At 39.6% G+C, this 22,986-nt stretch overlaps 1 protein-coding gene across 2 annotated transcripts; it reads right to left on the bottom strand.

The window, feature by feature from the left end:
* Window positions 1-1,883: 1,883 nt before the first annotated feature.
* IMPACT (impact RWD domain protein) lies at window positions 1,884-22,320 on the bottom strand. 2 transcript variants are annotated; one of them, XM_086472642.1, is made up of 11 exons: window positions 22,256-22,320; window positions 21,477-21,605; window positions 20,651-20,703; window positions 18,480-18,542; window positions 15,299-15,384; window positions 13,503-13,631; window positions 13,130-13,227; window positions 8,639-8,712; window positions 7,004-7,094; window positions 3,929-4,063; window positions 1,884-2,083 (listed from the first exon to the last, which is right to left on the bottom strand). In XM_086472642.1, the coding sequence occupies exons 1-11, from the start codon at window positions 22,289-22,291 to the stop codon at window positions 2,012-2,014; spliced, it is 966 nt and encodes a 321-aa protein (XP_086328768.1). In that variant the 5' UTR covers window positions 22,292-22,320; the 3' UTR covers window positions 1,884-2,011. The 2 variants fall into 2 exon arrangements, with proteins under 2 accessions (XP_086328768.1, XP_086328767.1); XM_086472641.1 differs by having other exon boundaries at window positions 13,130-13,224.
* Between the last annotated feature and the right edge of the window lie 666 nt (window positions 22,321-22,986).

Here is a 22,986-nt window from a genome sequence, read left to right as displayed (position 1 = left end):
CTTGGGGACAAGGATCTGCACTTTCTGAAAAAAAAAAAAAAAAACACCAAAAAAAACCCCACAAACCCAGTAATTACAACCACCTAGCTTTCACATACCTCAGACTCAGCACCCAAAAGTTCAGAATCACTCATGGATTCTGAGTGTTCAAGGCTTAAAGGATGCTCTTTGGGAAAAGAACGTGCATTACCATGAAGTGAACCTGCACCTTGGGCAGCTGCAGCAGAACTTCTCGCAATTCACCTGCTTCCCACATTAAGCAATTGCTACAACCTCAGCCTTTCATAAAAGCAAGAGAAACTTTGGAATACTTAAATCAATAAGGTACTGGAAGTGAATGGCAAAATTTTTACTTTAAGAGTCTAGTCATAAGACTGACAAACTGTGAATAACAAACACTTGTATGACCCAACAACTGCAAGACTACTACATAGTGTAACCGAGGGATCTCCTTCCCTAGGAGAAACACCACCCTACCATCACAAGGACAGATGCTAAGGCTGAAGCCATAAGAGCTTTACTATGCAGACCAGGCAACGTAACTGCATAGAACTGTGCATAAACCAATGCAGGACCTAGCTGCCAGGCAATTGGAGGTTAATTTATTTTATTTTTTTTTAAATCACGTATTTTAGTGATACTTTTTAAGCTACTGAAATTGTTAAGAAATATGTTGTATATCAAACTCTGGAGTAGTTACTTTAATTAGATGAAGTTTGACTTGGGAAAGGTTTTCTGGGGTACCCATGCTGGAGAACTATAACAAACAGTTCAGTGAACATGTTGGCAAAAAGATGTAAACCCAACCGGTGGTCAAATAAGCTAGTCTTACGTAGTTTAAAGCTGATTTTGTAAGTGTCACTAGAGAAATGTCCTTAAAAACAGTCACGGCCCTGACATTACTATATGAGCAAACTACATAAGGTGTACCTGACCTAAGAAAGCACCTGTGACACAACTAGTAATTAATGGATCACAAAGTTTAGAAATTAACCTGAGAAAAAAAGAAAAAAACACACAATAGATCATTAAAGTCCGTCCTCCCCAAATGGAAGATACCAAGGGAATGACAAAAAAAATACTTAAATCTCATCTAAATAGCAATATGACAATTAACTGACAAAAGGTCTGATAATTTTTCTGCAATGCATTAGAGAAACATCTGGTAACTATTAATAAAAGAGTAGAAAATTCAAGTGTTTGTGATTGTATTGTTAACACTTGGGGTTTTTTGCACTCTACACCAACAGAAGTCACTTCAGAATGTTTACTAATGTTCACTACTAGCTGTAGCAGGCCAATTTCAAAACCCCCATATTCTTTGCTGAAATCACTGGTTCCTTTAATTATACAATACTTAATCCTCAGATTTTCAACAGGCTCCTGGAGTCCCGACAGTCACAGAACAATCCTCAAAGAAATTCTGAAGTAATTTCTTCACATTTCTTAGTTCATCACCCATGTTCAGTCTTTCTCATGTCACCAAGCAGGCCCTGTCTTGCACGACCAAGAACTGCACAAGCAGGACCAGGCTCCCCAAGGCCATACAGCACTGGGCCACACGCTTTCCTTTTAGGTACAGAAAATCTAAAACTTTGTAAGTGACCTGGTCCATGAGTGACTCCAGTCTCACCCTTACCATAACAAGCTATGGAATTCAATCACTATTACAAACAGGCATTTGAGTTCAAACCCAGGAATGGAGAAGGTCAGTAATCCACATTTTAGTCCACCATCGTTCAGTGGGAGGGGGTGGCATGAGGAAATGGTCCCAGATGTTGCAATGCCCTCATAACAAGGAGCGAGAATGTATAAGAATACAGAAAACTTATGTCTAAGCTCTACTTCAGAACAGCAGAAGAAACCACAGAACGAGATGAAAATATATCTATAGCTTTACTGAATTCACTTTTGAATACAAAATGTCCGTTGTATTGGATAAGGCAATAATGTCCATGTTGTCTCTGTATAAATATGTGCAAAATTATCTTTTATAGTTTTCAAAAATAAATTAGTGTTCTGTTCTTTTCTTGTTGTCCTTTCTTATCTTTTTGCTCTTTCCTGCTTGTTTAGATGATTCTTCCTGAAATGAAGAACAGGCATTTCAAAATTGAAACAAGATTCTTTTATACCATGAGTATTCTCTCAAGGTCACCCATGAGACTTAGTTTTAATATGAACAATGGGATTTATGGAAGTTTTGAGTTGTATAATATTTATCCACTCAGTTTCACTAACCAGGGCTTATCTGCTTACCTTGCTATTTAGAAACTTCTGCCTTCAGCAATGATAAAGTTATAGACAGCTATGCCAACAGAAGCATATAACGTAAAAATAATCTAAGCCATTTCCACCCAAGGAAGAGGTTACCGGCACAGGCATACTTCCACACTACACGGCAGAACTCCTTCTGGTGTGGATGGGGCCTTATCAAGAGACATGCTGTACACCCCTACACTGAAACCGCTCCCCTAAGTGAAACAAACCTACACTGGGAAAAACAAAATTTTGCCAGTCTTGCTGGATAAACACTGTAATGCACAGTTTACCTTGACTGTCAATTCTGAAAACCAAGACTTCTTCAGTAGGCATTCATGGCCAGTGCTCCCCCAAATGGTGACGGAATCTGCCACCACATCTGACAGAGCCTGGGACATTTTAATCTACTCCCTTCTACCTCTTGCACATGGGAGGGAAATGGACCCTAACAGGACGTTTGAACTCTGCTATTCTGAAAAGAGTTAGCTAAAAAAAATACTTTTTCCAAGAGCTACATCTACGGTAGTAGAATAATAATTACCATAAGCTCCATCTGTTATTTTTCTGATGGACACTGGCAACAAATAATACACAATAAAGACATACAGTCTGATTTAAGTTGTTAAAAATAAGAAAGGAAAAAAAAAAAAAGTAGTAACTTTGGTACTAAACCTTCTCGTGAGGACAAAATGCTCAAAAATCTTGTTAGTTTCCTTTTATTTTATGAGCAACACTTTCAAATAAGAGAACATTGATAAACTGCCAAGGTGGTAAATCAGTAAGTATATACAAGCACCTCTAATGGAAAAAGCAAGTAACTGAAGAGTGCAGGGCGAGGAATGAAGAAGAATGCTCAGCTTTCAGCCACAGCAATCTCAGATACTTTCATGTAAAAAGGAAAACTGACAGTTGCATACTTTCTCAAGTATCCATCAGTAATTATTTCCTACTGTCTTAAACTTTCTATTGCTAGCAATTACACACTGTAACGTACACACACGTATCTAATGTGCTCTTCTGAGGATGAAGAAAAGAAATACTGAAAACCAGCAATATTAGATGATTAAATAACCAAAGTCCCTTAAGAGATAAAATGTCATTTAAAGACATTCAGAACTGCATCTCCCGAGTTATTTAAGCTCCCTTGAAACATTTCCCCGTAACCTTTTCTGTAACAGTTAATGTTACTTTTTTGAATTCTTCTAGTCTAGATTTTTTTTAAATGGTGTCTATCATCTGTGATTCTGAAAACTTCCTTGGGTCTAACAAAGCTCTGAATTTTCAAAACGCCTACTAGCCACAGTGATTCCCAAGCTCCGCCTGCCTACTCGCTAGAACTGGTGGCAGAGGGAAGGACGAGAAGCGGCAGCTTCCAGTTTTCTGAAAACACAGAAAGAGGCATTTCCCCTTTCCATCCTCCCCCAACCCTCAAATCTGTGTTCTGGATCAATGTCCTCAACTGCTGCCACTCCCTACTGCACACCTCACACTTACAAACGAGGTCACCAACTTCTTTGGAAGTTCTTCGTGAGTCTTTGCACTGATGCTATGCATGCTATCGGCGCATCAAAGAAACCAGAGGATGACACATCTTCTGGCTTCATCTTAACAGTGACAATTTACACAAGTTCACATAAAAATGCCTTCATTCTAAGTGGCAGAAACTTACCACTGAAGGTACATAGTCGTATTCCACAAGCACATTTCTTGCACAATTGTTTATGTGTTTAAAACGATCTGGTCCTAAGAGAATACCTCCATACCAGCGGGATACCACAACTAACACATTGTGGACGTTCAAAATCTGTTTAAAATGAGAAAAAAAGAAAGAAAGAAAGAAAAGTTGTTATTTTTTAATTGAACTAGTTTTACCGTTGACACCAATTTTAAACAAATACAAAAAGTCTACTATCTTGCATTTTTAAGAACTTACAGTCAGGGTTGTATCACCCACATGTTATCAGAGGGTAACAATGACAAGCCAGCAGTTGTGGTAAGTTTCCCTCTCCAAGCTCCAAGCCAAGGGCAAATTCAAAGTAAAATGAGGCAATACATCTCTCAGAAAGGGCACAAAGCTACCTCATGCACACTATAGTTGATCATCCATGTGTCAAAAGCTTCAGGTATTACTTAAAGTGAAAATTACTGAGTTATGTTTATTATTCTTTGATGCGATGAACTATTATTTCCCAAGAACCTCTGTCATTAAGCAGATTGTCTATCCACATTTTCAGAAGTGTTAGTGGATGAGGCTAATAGCAACCAAGGGACAGGCACTATACACACGATACCTAAAATGCCATAAGGTAGTACTGCTGCTCTGTGCAGAAACAAGAGAGTTAAACAGAAGTGACAACTTCTTTTACAACTTCTTTTACTGAAATTAAAGGCAAGAAACATGGAAGGCCTTCAATGGCTTTACTTTCCAGAAAATCTAAATGTGATCTGACCACACTTAAAAACTAGCATTTATTCTGCCATACAGCAATTCCCTCCTCAAGACCTCCCCATCACCAGTAACCAGTAACACAGGGAATGCCAACTGACTAAGCACCAGAGAGAAACACACTTCCTGTCAAAATACAAGGCAGACATGACTGCATGGAAACGTGTAGTGACAATCACCACTTGGTATCTCTGCTCAAATTAGTCCTGCATGGTTAGTGACCACAATCCTCAGTTTGTCCCCCCAACGAAGGCACCTGAAATCTCTGTGGAAGGTCTTCGCTTACAAACAGCTTCCTCTCAAGTCTTATGCAGTCCTACACTAGTGCACACAGATGGCTTGGAGCCAGAGAGAGCACATACAGCTTTATTTGCATAGGGCTGAGCAAAAACACTATGGTCTGCAAGATATCAGGGTGGTTTGGTGGAGGTGAGAAAAATCCCTGAAGAGCTAGCTATGAATAGAGCCTGTTAGTGACCATTCGTCATGTCCATTAAGGATAAAAATATGTACTATTCGACTAATTTGAACAATACTATTAGAAGATTCTATGATTGTTTGTGAAAACAGAAATATTCTTAGAATTATAAAATGTAAAGGTTAACGGAAAAAAAGAAAGAAGGATTTGGGCAGGTTTTGTGACAGGCATTTTCTACTCTACATTTACATATCAGCCACGAAGTCTACGTATAGCAACTGTTCACAGTAAACAGGATGGCAAACATAGTTGGGAAATTTTTTAACTCTAACTGTTAGAAATACAGTTTCTTGTAACCGGAAGGTGCTATCTTGGCTGAAGTGCTAGGTTCATCTGAAATGAGATAAGATTTCTACTGCAAAAGAACTGTAAGTACAGCCACAATAAGTGTATTAAACCACCTAATTTTCATGCCCATATCATGTCATAAGAGCTTAAACAGAAAAACTATGAGACCTATGAACACCTAAAAATCAGCCCATAAACTGTTTTAATCTTTCCTACAGGTGAAAATTGTACTTTTCTGACCCTTGCAGCAGTACTCTGCCAAAACAAACATATTCCCAGTAACAAGGACTACAGAGGGAGAGAGATGATCCATACGATTAACACATTCACATTTGAAAGGGGAAACTTCATGTTTCACTTTCTAAACCGGATTTTTATGGCATGTTATGTGCCTAGACACTGTAAGTCTGGCAGCTTTCAAAAGTATACATTAGTGTGCTGAGAAAAGCTGGTAAGCTCAGAAGAAATGAAGGTACAGTAACCGCAAAGTTGTTTCTTCACACTGTTTTTATTACAATGATGTTTTCACTTTACCATGTATACTTGCATATATTACATAATGTAAGTTTTCCTTCCCAAGTCAGGTTTGAGTGGCCTAGGAAGTTTCAAAAAGTTCTAAATTTAAAATGTCAAAATATTTCCATCAATTTTTTTTTTCAGGAAAAAAAAGAATGCTTTGAAATTAAAAATAAAAGCTTTAAAATAGTCTCCAGCTTAGGAGTACAACAACAGAATATAGAAGCAAGCAAAAGATGGGAAAAGAAAACCCCTGTTGTGAACGGGACATCAATCTAAAAATCAAAATTAAAAACAGTAATTAGTGTGCTGATACAGCTAAGTGACTTGAGGCACTGTGTAAGATGTACCCAGCTGTCCCTGTAGTTATGATATTTTATTTATGATTTTACTAGGGCTTGCATCATGCCAGTGAATCAAAATGTATCAATCTCAATTCACATTTAGTAGCAACTTTGCAGAGGGAATATTATTTCAACGCTTGAAAACTAAAATATATGTGAGTACGAGGGCTAAGGACCCAGAACTGAAAACAGCACACAGAAGCAGATTAAATGATCAAAACAACTTAACTCCTTCACTCCTACTACCTTTGGCATTTGAAGCTCTACTCCGAAAGTTCAAATATAAGTGTCTTTTTATTACCAATATTTAAGGAAACAGAAGGCTGTGCACAGGTCAGCGGTTATATTCTGTCAGCTTCTTCCAGTCTTCATTTTCTACATACCTTACATCACATAGTAACCATAGGAATCAAAGCTTACACATTTTAAACCATTCAAACTGTTACTACCACCTGTGAAACACTATTTATTTCTACGATGCAAGACTTGGAAATTCCAATTTACTACATGTATGCAACAGTTGTGTTTTTTCTTTCACCTCTGAGACAGCAATCATCTATCTGGCTACGAGCAGTGCAAGAATTAAAATAATCTTCTACAAGTTTATTTACAGTGTAGTGATTTTTAAAATCTGTTCAAGACTTCCAGAAGTCAAACATTAATTTCTATAACCTGCATAAGATGAAGAAGACGGCCACCTGCTGCTGTCTCCCCATCATCTTCACAATCCTGTAAGAATGTCTGCTTATCTTCACAGTATATTCTTAAAAATAAAATTTAAAAAAAAAAAGGAAAAAAATTAACATAAAACGTAAATCAACTAACATTTGACAGGATTAACGCAGTCTCAGAGATCTTTCATATGCACATGTATCAATTCTACTTCTCTACTAAGGACATTTACATAAAAACAGGATGAGGCTTAGGGTAAACCACAAATACTTATCTGCATAGTAGAACAAGTTTTGAGAAGCTTTTACATAGACTTTAGCTACTTCAGATTAACTCCTGAGTCATTATCTGTCTAAAGTCCCTAATGAAAGAATCCTTAGGTTTTTAGCCTAATAATTACGCCTAGCTGAAACCAACTCTATCAGATACAGGTTCAAATTATTGTACACACCCACAAGTTGGAAGAACTTGGACAAAAGACAAAAATATTATGAATAACTAGTTAGGTCTATATTTCAGCAGCAGTGTGAAACTATTACTGAAATTTGCCTTCAGATTCTCCATGCCATTTCCTACCTCAGGGGGCACTCCTTGAGACTTTGGGGTGTATTGTTTCATATACAAGACAGCTGCCCAGGTCTAGTTTTCCAGAAGTAATGCTCAGAGGTCTACTCTTTGTTACCAGTTGATTTCATAACTTCTGAACTTAGTTAATGCGCACATGACACAATGACAAAGCAGCTTCTGGTACTAGATGACAAATATGAAGCAATGTTTCTGCTGCTTTTTTGAAGCATAATTTTTAGATAGTATGAGTGAAAGAAGCCAGATCAGCATCAGCAAGAACAGAAACCCCCTCTTTATAGAATCCTTTTACTTAGGTAGACTTTTTGGTTAAAGTAAGCTTTCACTTGCTCTCATTTCGTGTGTCATTAGGATCACACCAGGACATACATGAACAGATGAGTGTCTATACGTGCTTTTTCAGATGACTGGTTCCTCCAGTAATGAAAGGGGCTCCTTTAGTGTCACTCACATTCCTCAGAAAACCAGCATCACTATCTGGACCAAGACCAATTCATTTCACGTAAGCTATGTTCACAAAAGTTGCCAGAGACAGGCCACTGCCAAACTCATTTTCACCTGCTTCTCATTTTCCCTGAATTTTATTTATCATATTTCAGCTGAAACTTCATATGCCAGATGTCTGCATCAGGCTTTCTGTTTCAACTCTTATTTCAACTAAAAATTTTCAGCTATTTCTAAATATAAGGTTGGGGGGGGGAAACAAGTTACTTCGCCCAAGTAAAAACACATTTAGTTCAGGACAATGTAGCATTTCCATGCTCACATACTATACAAAGTATAACAATGTATGTTCAAATCTGCTTAGCCATTTTTTATTCCTAATGCTGCTTTACTATCTCAACACCTTTCCTACTTTATGTTCTACTTGCTGGACCTCAAATTCAAAATAAAGGCTAAAACATTCACTGCACAAATAAGAAACCTACTCCCATAAAGATTTAACAGCAAGGAATTTCTTTGATGGATTTTACTTTTCTCATGTCCTACACTCACTTGTTCAAGAACACTGACAACAAAACAAAAAATAAATCACTATTCATCTCTCACCTGTATGCATATATGTTGTGGGTAGCACTTGCAATTTTTTTATTCTCGTATAATTTTTCAAGAACTCTCTTTACCTTTAAAAAAAAACAGAAATACATTTCCTTTTATAATGGGGATTTCATACACACTGCCTCAATATCGCTGCTAAACAAACATCTCCTCAATACTATAATGAAACAGTTTTACACTTTGACATAAAATGAATTAAACATTCAGTGTGGTAACTCAAGAAGCAGCTTCTCAGTACCCTTATGCTTGTCTCAAGTCATTTTTCTGGGATACTGGAAACAGCTGAATTTGTACATTGGGTACATTCATGTCATTGCTGAAGATGCAGAAGTGTTAAACTGCTTTACTACACAGGAGAGACAGTAAAACCTAGAAAATACGTTTAATCGGTATTAAATATCAATTACACCCACTTACTTTTTTCAACTATAACATTAAGCTGGAATATAACACAACAACATATGTTTTCCAATTACACACCACTTTGATCTATTTCATAAAAACTTGTGATGTTTAGAAAACTCTACTACATTTATTTACAATAATAATTTTTAAATGTTCTATTATGGGTCTGAAAGAGTCAGCATTTCCCAGAAAACAGATATTCCCACCACATCCATCTCTCTGCTCTTAAGAAGTATTAAATTCAAAATGTCTTATCAGTATCAGTTCATCTTCTGTTTCTAAATAAAGAAGCAAGCAATTGTTCAACCCTCTCCAATTTGGTCTAGCAAAGAGAGCAGCTTTGATCAAGACATTGCTTTAGTACATAATACAAAATTAATATTAATTTGAGCAGAACATTACTGAAGTTGAGAAAGACTGGGAAACACACTTGGCAAGTAAAGCGCCTTCCACTGCAAAGAAAAATGTCTCTGAGGAGCAATCAACATACGTATTTAGTATCTGTCTTAGCTATACTGTGCTATTTCCACTTCTTCTGGCAGAAATTTAACTTACAAAAAATCACCTCAAATACAAGATATCTCAACAAAAAAACTCTTATTATTAATAGAGAACATTGCTTCAGACACCTGTTTTCTGCTTTTTTTACCTCCTGAAGGGGAACATTGAAGAAAGACAACTTGTATTACTTAATACACTTTCATAACTACATTTCAATACATGGACTTAGGGTACAAAGCAGATGAAATGATCATCACCTTTGACATTACTTATTTGTCAGCTACCAGGCTCCTAAAAACGTAGCTTAAAGATTCATTACGTGTCTGTATTAGCAATGAACCTCCAAGACAGTCATCTTACAGCTAAGCAATAGTTTATCCTTTTTCCTGTTGTAGCTCCTGAGCCTTTTTTCCCCCCCTCCTGTTCCCCTATTATTCCTGCTTTAGGGAATTAAGGAATGTAATTCTCTACATGTCAATGAGGCACCTGCTCATAAAAGACACAAAATGCTTAAACAACAGATCAGTTCTTAGTCCCACCTTTCTAAATCAACATCAAGTCCAAGAACATTTTAAATGTCAGAATAAGCCAAACTGAGACAAGGAAAAGCCATGGTACCAAATACAGCCTGCTACCTGAAGCATGCCCATCGCTTTCTTTGCCCCCGTAAGTTTTACGGAAACATGCTCTGTTACGTAGCTAGCTACAGCATTACACTGGCTACCATTATTGAAAACTGCATTGGAAGTCAAGCTCCGCTAACAAAAACAGTCAGTAAAGGCATTTACAGAGCAATCTGGGTACTGCCTTAAAGTATCAGTGAACATCACTGCAGCACACAGACTATGCAGCCAAAGTATTATGGGCACATACTAATCTCTTCAGCTGATAAAGACACTAGCCGCCACTACAGGTGCAGCGTTCACCCCGTTCCTCAGCTCTTCTGGCTTTCTTTCAGAAAAACTAGTCCATAAGAAAGCAAAGCTTCCCTGGAGTCTGAAGACCAACCACCACACACTGTGCAGCAAGACTCTGTGAAACAAGATGCATGTGACACTTGGGGAATATACTAACCACATACCAATAAGTCTTGACTGGAAATTCCTAGGTTTATTAAGTATATATTGTCTTTAAAAAAAAACCAAAACAGTCATAAAGAAGAAATTAAGAATGTCTTTGCATGTAAAAGGGAAATTACTAACATGCTTTAAGTGAGGTTTCTGGGCACAGACCTGCCCTTTTGGAAACCCATGTCCGTGGGTACAGACTTCCTCATAAGTAGGAACAATCTTACTTATGAATCATGATCAAAGAGCAAGAGTTTTGTTAAAATGAGAAAAGGACATTAAGCCACTGATTCCAATTTCTTTCCTTTCTAAAGCAACACAGTTCATAGGGACTGTGCACAGCTAAGGAAGCCCCTGAAGTGCACTCCTACTTTAATGAAAATGGTAATGTACTGAGTATTTTAAAAGAGAGTTATTCCACATTAACCTAAAGAATAAAATTACTTTCACTTTGCAAGCAGTAAAAGAAGAGTTCAAAAAAGCTGAAAGTGTGTTCCAAAAAGCTTGAGTTGTATCCAGACAGAGAAAAAAAGATGGATGACACGACAGATGTGAAAAGCACAGCGCATTTCTGAAGATGTAAAAATAAAATTAATAATATTTTTTTTTCCCTAAAACAACAAGGAAGAAGTGTGGAAGCTGAAGCTTACCAGAGATCTATACTGCCAGCAGATAAATATAATATATATGCAAGAATCTCTTAAAGAAGATACAGCTGCAGCACAAAAACCTAAATTAATGTACAGTATACATGAACTTAAAAGGTCAGGCAAGGATGAATAGTGGAGCCTTACCACAGAATATGGTTGCACAGGCTGATAAAATGAACAGAAACAAATCAGCAAAACCAGATCTTATTTACATAAAAGTTTAAAGGGAATTAAGAGTAGGAAGCTGTTGAACTACAGCTAAGGTATCTAACCTACCAGTTAAAACTGTTTCTGCAGCAGAAGGTGACTGATGCTATACCAACATCGCAAAAGTACCCCAGGAAGGATGCAGGGAACTACTCTTTCGTCCATAGTAGGCAAATTAAGGAGGGAGAAGCAAGAGCCAAAAAGCCACAGACAACTTAAAATGTTACAGCTTTTGTATAGAGAAATCTGCCTCAAAACACTATCAATCTGTCAACACTCAGAGTCAGTAAGCATGTAGTAGAGATCTAGCTTATCTGGAATTTCAAAAAGCATTTGACAAGATCCCTTACCAAAAATTCTTAAAATAAAAGCTAGAATTGGATAAAAGGAAAGAGGAAAATCCTCTCAAGGCTTAACTCTCAGTTAATGACAAGAAAAGATGAGTAGATCAGTGGTTTCCCCACTAAACAGGGATCATCAAAGGAGACTGATGTTAATAGATGCAAAGTGATGTACAAAGTGACTCCAAACTAGTTATTAGCATTTGCAATAAGAGTTCTTGCGGTTATCACATGCATTTCTATGAAAACACCAGCTCAGTGCTCAGTAGAAGTCAAAATTAAACTGAAAGGTATTACTAGGAAAAGAACATGGAAACCAGAAAAACTCTTCACACCACTCTCTAAATCACTTGGAGTGATTGCATCTTCAGTATTGTGTACAGTTCTAGTCTGCATCTCAGAAAGGTTACGTGTGTCATACATTACAATTACCAAACCAGACTGGGGGTCCTCAACCCAAAACCCAGAAAACTAAGGTCTATAAAGTAAAATAGATGTCTATAAAATCCAACCACACAGAGAAAGCAGAGAGGTGCAACAAACAAAGTTATGAGTGACTGATTCACAGCAAACACAGGAAGGTATATTTTCATACAATGCTGTGGATTCTGAAACTTAATTCTGGTGCAAGAAGCAATGGGATAAATTCCACAAGGGATTAAAAAAAAAAAAAAAAAAAAAAAATCAATAATATTAAACACAAGGATACTTTTCTTTACCTTGTGTTAAACTGCCAAAAGAGGGGAAGCATGATGGGAAACAAAACGTAGCTGCCCTTTTCTAGAACTCTGTCTAGGTCTACATTCACCAATGATTCCAGTAAGAGACAGAAACTAGTGCAGACACTTTTTCTCGTTGTAGGAAAATACAACCTTAAAAGCACGCTTACCCCTCTCACTGAGGTCTCGATAAAGATTTACCTATACATTATCCAAGTGTATTTTTCAATAGAATTCCTTTCTGAAGGAGGGAAAAGATTTATAAACTCATTTTAATTCATTTTCCAAATAATACATGGTAGACTCAGTAGCTTCCAGGCATCTTACCATAAGCTTGCCAACACCCGAAAGTCACATTTCAGTGTTCTTATTCTCCCCCATCTAATGCAGGTAATGGTAACAAATAGCAGGAAGCACTGCAGAGCTGGTATTCAGAGCTATTTAGCTGATAGTGCAAGCGAGACACTGATGACTATTCAGACAATATTAGCACACAGAGACGCAAAGACAGACATATTTGGCTAATCCCAAGTATTTTGGTAGTAACTCGTCAAAAGCACAGACAAAAAGACTAGAATTGATCGCTACTAACCTGTCTGGGTGTCACCACAGGAGCCAGATGTGCCTGGAAAGTACTCCTTCGATCTGTGATGGGGTTTCCATGACGTATGGATGGCAGTTCTTCATCTACTGATCACAAACAAGGAAGCGTTTGTTTTCTTTCAAGGGTACTGAAACGATGTATAGGGCTAGTTAAGTAAGGGATGTCCCAACTTTAAAAAAGGGATTTGTCAAAGTGAAGTACGTGGTATACAGAACCACCAAAAACATGGTTTTTACAACTGTTATTAATCTTTATTATGATTTTAATTTTATTAGTTTTACTCAAAAGCTGAGTAGAAAACCAGAATCTTAAGGCCTCTCCAAAATTATTTCATCAGAATTAACAAGGGTGTATTTTTTACCTTCTTGATTTTCAGACGTAATGAAATCTAATATTTTAATTGGATCTTCCTGAACGGGCTGATAGTCTAGGAGGAAATCATCTCCATCACCTTCATCAACTTCTTCACTGGTTTTCTTAATATCTGGTTCTATTAAGACATAAATAGTAGAATTGATTACAAAATTTTTTGCTAGACAAGTGAGAAAAAATTCCAAATTATTTTTCTCAAAAATCTCTGGCTTCACAGTTCAAATTAGTTTGCCATTAAAAGTTATGAAATGCAGAATAGTAACGTTAATCACAACAAAACCCAGAAATTCTTAGTCCAGTATTAACTAAAAGGTTCCTTAGAACTAGGAATACAATACTTATGCTATGGGATCGTTGCACAACCTGTTTCAATACTGATTAACACTATTTCTAAGAAGAAAAGAACAATAATGTTTACTATTCCCATTAAACATTTACAACATTAATATTAATTTAATCTGAATTTAGACATCAAAATAATCTGATGTTTCATGAGAATTCCAGTCATTTATCAGTCATTTGGGGAAAAACGTAGACCTGTTGTTCAGTGCTATATCAAGAGGTCATAAAATCATTATATATGAAACTTCTCTCTGGACATGTACTCTGGGATTCCCAAAATCCTATTTTCCTTTATGCATAGGACATAAGAAAAATAATAGTCAATAGTAAAAGAGTAAATATCACACATAGTTAGTGCTCTTGCAACTGGATTTAAGAGGGGACCTACCATACAGGCAAGTTAATATATCACAATCTAATTTCCTATGATGTGGCGATGATGCAGTTTTTCCATAAAAAAAGCAGAGGGATGATATAGCATGTTCAAAAGGCATAGAAAAATCATTAGATCTATTAAGGAGAAGCCACAAGGTTGCCGTCAAAATACCCAACAAACTTCCAATATTGTCAGTAAAATTTTCACTTCTCAGCGTCCACTCCTCTCATGTCAATGGAAAATGACTTTTCAAATGTCTGTGATGTAGTAACAAAATGCAGTTTATCCAAAGACTAAAAACTAGACCGCATCATGAAGCAGAACTGAAAATATACTGGGGTTTTTTTCACCTCTTCAGTCTTTTATTCCTCACAGGACTAAGCTAACATCCATGACGTAGAAAAAGTAAATAGAAGTTATTCACTTTTGCCACAAGTACAAGCATGCATGTCACTCACGCATTTCATAGCAGTTCAGCATTTCAATGCACAAAAAAAAACCCACAAAAAATCTCGCCACTTTTTGAAAGAACAACTGTGATTTTATACAAACTCTGTCACTGTAAGAGCAACAACAGAAGAATCACTGCAACTCTAGTGATGATGTACTTCTCATCCCAATATAGTAAAATACAATTAAGATGGAATACTCGGTCATTTGTCTGCATATTCCACTAAGTTTATCTTCTCTTGATGCTAATCCAAATCCTCCAAGAGTGCACTCAACACCAGAAATTAATTACTGATATGAATAATTCCTTTGCAGAACAGAGCACAACGCATAATGTACCTGTGTGCAGCATTCTGCTTTCATGCAAGTAATTTAATTCCTCAGAGAGCTGAGGACCTTGTTCTAGCTCACTGAGGCCAGCCCCCTCCTTATTTCCCCTTACTGCTTTTTAAAAAGGGAAGCTATCACTGTAAAACAATAAGCCATAATACTGGAGACTGTTGTTTTGTTATTTAGATCCAATACAAAACTGGACACAAAGCTTTAACTGGCAATGAAATCTAACTTTGCAGCTGAACAAGAAGTAAACTGAAAAGCCCATGTATTTTCTGAAGTACCTGTATCTGATGACTGTGCCTTTTCCATCAGAACTTCTCGTATCTTCTCCACCCATAAATAAAGTATACTTTCACCAAAGTTCTGTCTGGAAGTTAAAAACTCACAGTCAATGAAGAAACATTTTTGTGGATTTCACTCGGCAAGCACACCAAATAACATACAGATTTCAGAAATAGAACATTATAATCTAGTGAGATAAAGAGCTTAAGACAGGCTTGTGGAAAGTTCTGTCTCAGTAGTTCACCGGGTGAAACACACTGTATCTACATCATTATAGACTTGTCTTGATTTTTTTATTTTATTTTTTAACATTAAAAGCACCAATGCTGGAGGAAAACAGGCAACTGACAGAAACTTTCTGGCCACTAAGCAGATGGAAAGCAACTGTGAGAAGTTGGACAGTCCTCAGTATTTTCAAAAAAATACTAAGCTAGGAAGTCTAGTCTTAGAGCTTGCTCTGAATCAGTTTTCTCTACAAAAAGTACTGAACTGCCAGCGGTGAGCTCCCTCAGCTGCTCTGTGGCTGTATGGGACTCTTTCCCTTCATGTTTGGGAGGGGGGCTCTTCTTTGGAAGAGCCCCACTTCTCTTCCCCCTAAGCAATCACTGCACACACAGCAGACATTGATCTCAGTGGACTGTGATAGCAGGTCAGTGGCAGCAGACACAGTGCAGCATTGGACTGATATGCCAGAGTCTGGGTAACAAGCAGTCCTATAGGACAGGGAGGTAAGGATTTAGGTCTAAGAGTTCTTAGTCAAGAGGCACAGGTGTGTATCAAGGTCCTGGGGAAGGATGGGATGAACACATTTTTTATGTGCATATTGAGAGTCAAGAAATGCTGCCTCAATGCGCAGCAGAACACAAACAACTCAAAATATATTTTAAATGGTGTCCTGAAAAGTTGCCTTCACAATTATATTTTACTATGTTTACACATTGTGCATGTTTGCCTCAAAAGCAAAACAAAAGATTTAGGGCCATAGGTAACTCATGGTTTCTCACTAATTTCATTCTTACTGCCACCATCTGGGGCACCACATAAGTACATACCAGTGACAACACAACATTTTTAAACTCTTCCTTTGCTTAATGTATACAGTACTGCTGCTGAATACAACCAAAAATTCAAACAAATACACATATTTTAAGAAAAATATTCAAGCAAAAATAAGGAATTTATGAACTTGTAACTGCCTTCAAAATCTGGACAGACTCCAGAACAATTCGATGCCCTGATTTCATGCTGCTTCTTATCATACAGAAGCACTACTTTAATATATGAACTATATTTGTTTTAATAATGGAATGAGAAAGATTAGACAACAAGATTTCTTTGTTCTGTGCAAGTAAAGTGCAATTTCTTCTGCTATCACCCAATTTCAGTTTCTGCCTATTTGCAAATTACACTTAGTCTGAAATGTTAGCTTCCTATGCTGCTATTTTTCTTGTCACTTTTGTGCAAGTCAAGAAACAAAGCTTTCTCTTGAATAAAAGACTTACCAGAAGAGTATCTGGGGGGGAAGCAAACAAAAAAACCCAAACCACAGCAAAAACCAAAACCAAACATTTGCTACATTTTTAAGAACTTTACGTCTCCCAAAACAGACTTGTGATCTATAACTATCCACCTTTTCCACCTCCATAAGAAAGCACAGTGATTGACAGTATAATTCAAACTGGTTTAGACTGCAGAACTATACAATTTAGATCACTAGGGACTAGAACCCTGGTAAAACACACAATGTAAATGATGCAGAGTACCTCTGTTTATCTGACAACTGCTTAAACATTGGATAGATAAAAGGGTTTTACAAACACTGTGCACATCAGTGACTACTTCAGAAGGTTTTTAAACAGTCTAAAATGACATATATGGCCTAAAGTACAAATGCATTCATTTCCTGCTGAACAAACAAAAATGAGAGAAGACCAGCAAGGGCTCTGAGCAGCAACTGACACAGAATGGAGCTGCAAGGGACTAGCACAATTTAACAGCCTACAGGACTGCAGGGGGAAAGAAAAAAAAAAAGAAAAAAGAAAAAGTGCTTCACAACCATGCTATTTCTCCTCACAGTCCTCATGTGGCAACTTGCACCAGCTGCTCAAGATATTTGAAGAACCACCTGCAGCAGCTCTGCCTCTGGTAGAGACTCCAGCAAACCCTAGGAATCTGGACAGAGTTAAGGACAATCTCTGTCCTTTTTGCTCCACTGAACAACCGTGGTTAATATGATCCCATAGAACTTTTCACTTAAAATCCTTGTGCCTTTTCAACACTTCAAATTCAATTTTACTTGCTCAAAATAGCTGTTGCTTAATTAGATAAGAAACCCAGTTAATCAAAGTAACTGAGTAATTAGATAAAAAAACCTCATGCAAACTAAGTGCTCTCTTCCTTATTCTATGGCATTAAAAAACACTTCTTATGCATGTTCATAATTCAATATTTTGTGCATGACTGTGCTTCCTTATGACATATTTTCATTTCATTTAGTCTATATTATCTCTGGGAACTGAAAGAATTAAATAAGCCATATAAAATTACTACATTTACTACCCCAATTTCACAGCAATTCAAAAACACACAATTTGAGTATTTCTAAATGTTCCATTTATTCTCACGCATTCATTATGCATTGTTGTTAGCTGCACTGTGATAACAAACAGTCCACTAGGTTACAGAGTCTAGTTAATAGATTCTACATGTGTTTAATTTGTTTTAAAATCTACTTATCCCTTAGCTATCTTCTAAGAAAAATTGTTTTGCCACTTATGCTCTAAGACACGAACAAACGTTTTCACATCCTGGGGTTTAGCATGCAAATGCAGAATGGATGCAGAAATCTCATACTTCATAGCACCAATTCATAAGCAGTCTCATAGATTCTAAAGGGAGTTTATTCTATTAGGAGTCAAAATTAAGACTTCTACCCTTACAGAACACCAGGTCTAAACAATACAAAAGAAATCTGTCAGTTGAACACAATGTGTTCTTGCAAAATGCTTAGTAAATACACGGTATGTTTAACAGTAAGATTTATAAAAGAAACTTGCTGGTTTATGGCTACTGCAGCAACCACTTCACAACTACTAGTTCATGCAGGTACTTCAAAAGTATTGAGCAGGGCATGAAACTGAAAATACATTGTCTCCTTTTACTCCACAGTCTCTAACTTACACATATATTTCTTCCAAGCTATTTGCTAGTTCCATATAATCTTGTCTTCGGAGCCAAGGGGCACTAGAATGAAAAGAAATACCATGAAAATTGTGCCCACATGCTGATTCCAACACCTCAACAAACATACATTTCAAAATAAATGTGATAAACACCTTGAAAATAAAACATTGTCAATCATTTCCACTTAACAAGATTCCAGTTGTAAACATCTTGGTAAAAGCAAGATCTCCCAGTTCTTCTTCAAAACTCCTAACTTGGGCTGCCTTTTCTTATCTCAGGTAAAAAAGCTGGACTTGTTTTTCATGGTAGGCCATTGCCACTCCAGAGTCACCTTACATATTATTAGTTTACCTTTGCAACTCCTTCAGCACTGCAGTACCTATTATATCTAGAATGACCCTTCAGTTCTGTACCTGTATCCTCCTGGTCTCATGCTAAACTATAAACTTTGCCTCAAGTTCACCAGAACTACTTTGTACCAACTTGTCAATATTGCTGACCAAAACTTAGTAGACATGCTGCGCATCACGTCCTGCAAGTCCCTCCATCATCTGAATCAGGGACCTGGCTTACACATCTCCACTCCCGTCCTGTTTACATGTCAAGAGTCAAGGGAAAAAAATCCAGAAAGATGGCACATGCCATTGCTCCATCCCAACAAGAGTCAGTGCTCAAAGGAAAAGCATGCCCTACAATCCAAAACAAGGATCCAGACAAGAGGGGTACACCCAGGGAAGCAAGGAGATGTCACTGTCCAACACATCAGGCAGCACCACCACACCTCCACAGTCTAACTGCTGCCTTGCCACAAAATAACGCTGCAAGAATCAGAGTTAAGGGAAGAGAGAAACTGTCACAGGGAGCTCCAGGAGGCTAACTCAGGAGAAAGAACAGAATATTCTTGCTGGAAACATCCCCCATCCCCAGCATACTTTAATTCAAGGAGTCATCTTAACTAAACTTCAACTTACACTGTAAACAAGTAACAGTGGTGTAATGGGTTTGCGTGGCAAGGTTTTGGTACAGGGGAGGGGTTACAGGGGTGGCTTCTGTGAGAAGCTGCTAGAAATTTCCCCTATGTCCAGTCCAGCCAACGCCAGCCAGCTCTAAGACAGACCCGCCGCTGGCCAAGGCCAAGCCCATCCGCAGCCGTGGCAGCGCCTTGGGGAGAACGTGTTTAAGAAAGGAAAAAGCTGTTGTGCAGCAGGAATTGCAGCGAGAAAGAGGAGTGAGAATATGGGAGAGAAACCACTCTGCAGACACCAAGGTCAGTGCAGAAGGAGGGGCAGGAGGTGCTGCAGGCGCCGGAGCAATTCGCCTGTGGTGAAGACCATGGTGAGGCAGGCTGTCCTCCTGCAGCCCGTGGGTGGTGGAGCAGATGACTGCCTACACCCCGTGGAGGACCCCATGTTGGAGTAGGTGGATGCCTGAAGGAAGCTGTGACCCCGTGGGAAGCCTGCACCGGAGCAGGCTCCTGGCAGGACCTGTGGCCCGTGGAGAGAGAGTAACCCACGCTGGAGCAGGTTTGCTGCTGGTGACCCCGTGAGGGGGCTCACGCTGGAGCAGTCGGTCCCTGAAGGACGGCACACCATGGAGGAGACCCACGCTGGAGCAGTTCATGGAGAACTGCAGCCCCTGGGAAGGACTCACGCTGGAGAAGTCATGGAGGACTGTCTGTCGTGAGAGGGGACCCCACACTGGAGCAGGGGAAGCATGTGAGGAGCCCTCCCCCTGAGGAGGAAGGAGCAGCAGGAACAACAGGGGGATGAACTGACCAGAACCCCCATTCCCTGTCCCCCTGCACCACGTGGAGGGAGAAGGGAGAGAAATCAGGAATGAAGTTAAGCCTGGGACAGAAGGGAGGGGTGGGAGGAAGGTGTTTTAAGATTTGGGTTTATTTCTCATTACTCCTCTCTGAGTTAATTGGTAATAAATGACATTTTTCCCAAGTCGAGTCCGTTTTGCCCATGACGGTAAAAGCTGAGTGATCTCCCTGTCCTCATCTCGACCCACGAGCCTGTTATTATATTTTTCTCTCCCCTGTCCAGTTGAGGAGGGGGGTGATGGAGTGGCTGTGGTGGGCACCTGGCATCCAGCTGGGGTCAACCCATCACAAGTGGTAATTCAGAAAAAAAAAAAAAAAATCTTTGAAAGAAAACTTCACTTACTTTAGTTGATAAATAGGTGGCTCTGCAGTTGGATATCCTGGTGGCAATATCACCTAGAAGAAATTCAGGGTAAGTATTCACTGGACTGCTCCTCTCAGCTAGATGAGCTTTACTGACGGACTCTGATGCCAAGCACTAGGACTACAATCAGTGTTACAAACAAAGGAAGTAGTTGGCCATGTTGTTACAGAATTATAAGAAAACCTGAATAACTGTATTTAAGATTCCAATAATGGTAATGCATAAAAATATTATATTTCACGGTGCAAGTTTTGTGGATGAAGTGTCATGCAAAATAAAGTGCAGAAGAAATTTGAAAGGAGCTGCATAGGTGATTACTGGACTTATTTAAGTGGCACTGCACTTCCACAAGTAGCCACTTCAGTGTTTCTTCCGCTAAGTAAACTTACTGTTTTCAGTTCTGTAAACATAAAGTAGCAAGTTATTCAATTAAGTTGATCTGAATTTCGTTTTGTCTCCACAGTTTCCAGAAAGTAAATCTAGAAGCAATTGCAGCAGATTTACTGAGATGTCCCACACAAAGTCAATGTAAAAAATATTTTAAAAATTAGTCTTTGGAGAAAAAACATCAAATTAGCTTTTGTCAGGTGTGGAATTGATATGTAACTACTGAAAATATGACAAACACATTGCTGCGTTACAGCAACAGTCACTGAAAAGTCTATCACGGATTCCAATCCAAAAGTTCCTTAACTCATCCAAGCAGATAATGAGTCCTATTTAAAAGGGTTTCATGCAAGCACAAGATTTTACCTGCATCAGTCCAACAGCAAATACTGTGCCAAACTCCTTAACACCATTATACCTGCAGACAGAGGGTCCATTTTGGTTGATCCATACAATCGTTAATCTTAATGCAATAGATTTTTTCATCTTCATCCACAACACACCAATCTTCACCATATATGGATGAAAGGGCTTCAATTTCATCAATCTAGAAAAAGCATTACGCAAAAATAAATACCCTCCCCACGCCCACAACTTTATGTGCCTATCACAGTTGTGCTCTTTTACAGCTTATTTACAGATGCGACAAGATTCACTACACTGGAAGGCCACAAATATTGGGGATCCAGTCCTGATTCATAGCATAAGCAACTTTTGCTCAGTTCTTCCCTTCACCCACCAACTTGTGCGTTTCTATGGGTAACCCTGTAATTTTCAGCAGTGGCAAGGTGAGCAAAATGACGTGGAACAGCTACAATGCATCCCTGCAGCTCCTAGTTGGGTCATGCCCCTGCAGGAGAAGACCCCAAGGCCTCGGTACGAGCTCTTACTGAGCAAAAGTGCATCAAGTTATCCAGCAGATTCCCACAGAAACCAGCAAGCCACCTTCCACCTGCAAATTAAACACTGAAAGGGGTCTTCAGCATAAAGGCGCAGCCCCCCGTTGGCACCTGCACAAAGACCACCGCGCTGCCGCTCGGACCGCACGGCGACCCGCGGGCATGGAGCTGCTCACCAAGCCAAAGCCACCTCAAGTCACCGCGGACGCCGCGGCCCGGCCCGGCCCCGCCCTGCCCTGCCCGGGCGCACAGGCGCTGCTCCCCGCAGCCCTCCTCAACCCACCGCCGCCCCGCTCACCTGTTGCTGGGCCGCTTCCGTGCCACTCGCCGCCATCGGTACCCTAGGGGAGCAGGGAACGAGCAGTCGGCTTCCCGGCGCAGGGCCATGTGCGCATGCGCCGAGGAGGGAGTTTGCGCAGTAACGATAGTGAAGCTGCCTGTCCTTCCCTCCGCCAGCACGCCCTTCTCGCTGGCGGGAGGGCGCATGCGCAGGGTTTCTCGGTGGGGCGGTGGTGGCGGCGGGGCTGGGCGGGCTGCTGGCGGTGCCCAGCTGGCGGGAGGGCCGGAGGCGGTTGCTCGGGGGGACTCACGGATTCTGCTCGCCCGCCGTCAAGCAGGGCTCCTGCCGGGCGTGCCCGACCCGGCCCGGTGACGCTCGGCCCAAGGCCAGATCGCGGAGCCCCGTGCGTCAGCCACGTCTGCGTCAGTCGTCCCCGTCGGCCTCCCGCCCTGCCCTTGGCCCCCGTTCTCAGTTGTGGCTGGGCTTAGCCCGCTCCTCTCGGCACCCGCTGCTTTCCTTCCTGTGGGCCCTGTCTCTGGTGTGCGAGCAGTTGTGCCTCGGAGCAGGACCGACCCACGGCCCGAAGAGACCTGCAGACACAAGGCCATGTCCAAGCCCGACTCCCAAGTCTCTACTGCAGCAGTTCCTCCTTTCACGCCTTTGTCCCCAGTGCGGTGCCATGTGGTTCTCCCGAACCATTCTTGCGTGTTTGTGAAAAAGTGAGCAATGTCGAGTGATCTGTTTATTTC

The sequence above is a fragment of the Leptosomus discolor genome, chromosome 13 (genome assembly GCF_034619465.1).
Source record: "Leptosomus discolor isolate bLepDis1 chromosome 13, bLepDis1.hap2, whole genome shotgun sequence".
NCBI classification, from domain to species: domain Eukaryota; kingdom Metazoa; phylum Chordata; class Aves; order Leptosomiformes; family Leptosomidae; genus Leptosomus; species Leptosomus discolor.
Note: the sequence above shows the minus strand (reverse complement) of the source record. Positions and strands in the feature narration are given on the sequence as shown.

Bases quoted from the DNA above. Each gene is read 5' to 3' on its own strand.
- IMPACT (XM_086472642.1), bottom strand. From the start codon at position 22,291: ATGGCGGCGAGTGGCACGGAAGCGGCCCAGCAACAG. The intron at 7,095-8,638 runs GTGAGAGATGAA...TTTATTTTTAAG, and splicing joins CACAACATATATGCATACAG to AATATACTGTGAAGATAAGC. The intron at 4,064-7,003 runs GTTATAGAAATT...CATTTTAAACAG, and splicing joins GTCTTCTTCATCTTATGCAG to ATTTTGAACGTCCACAATGT.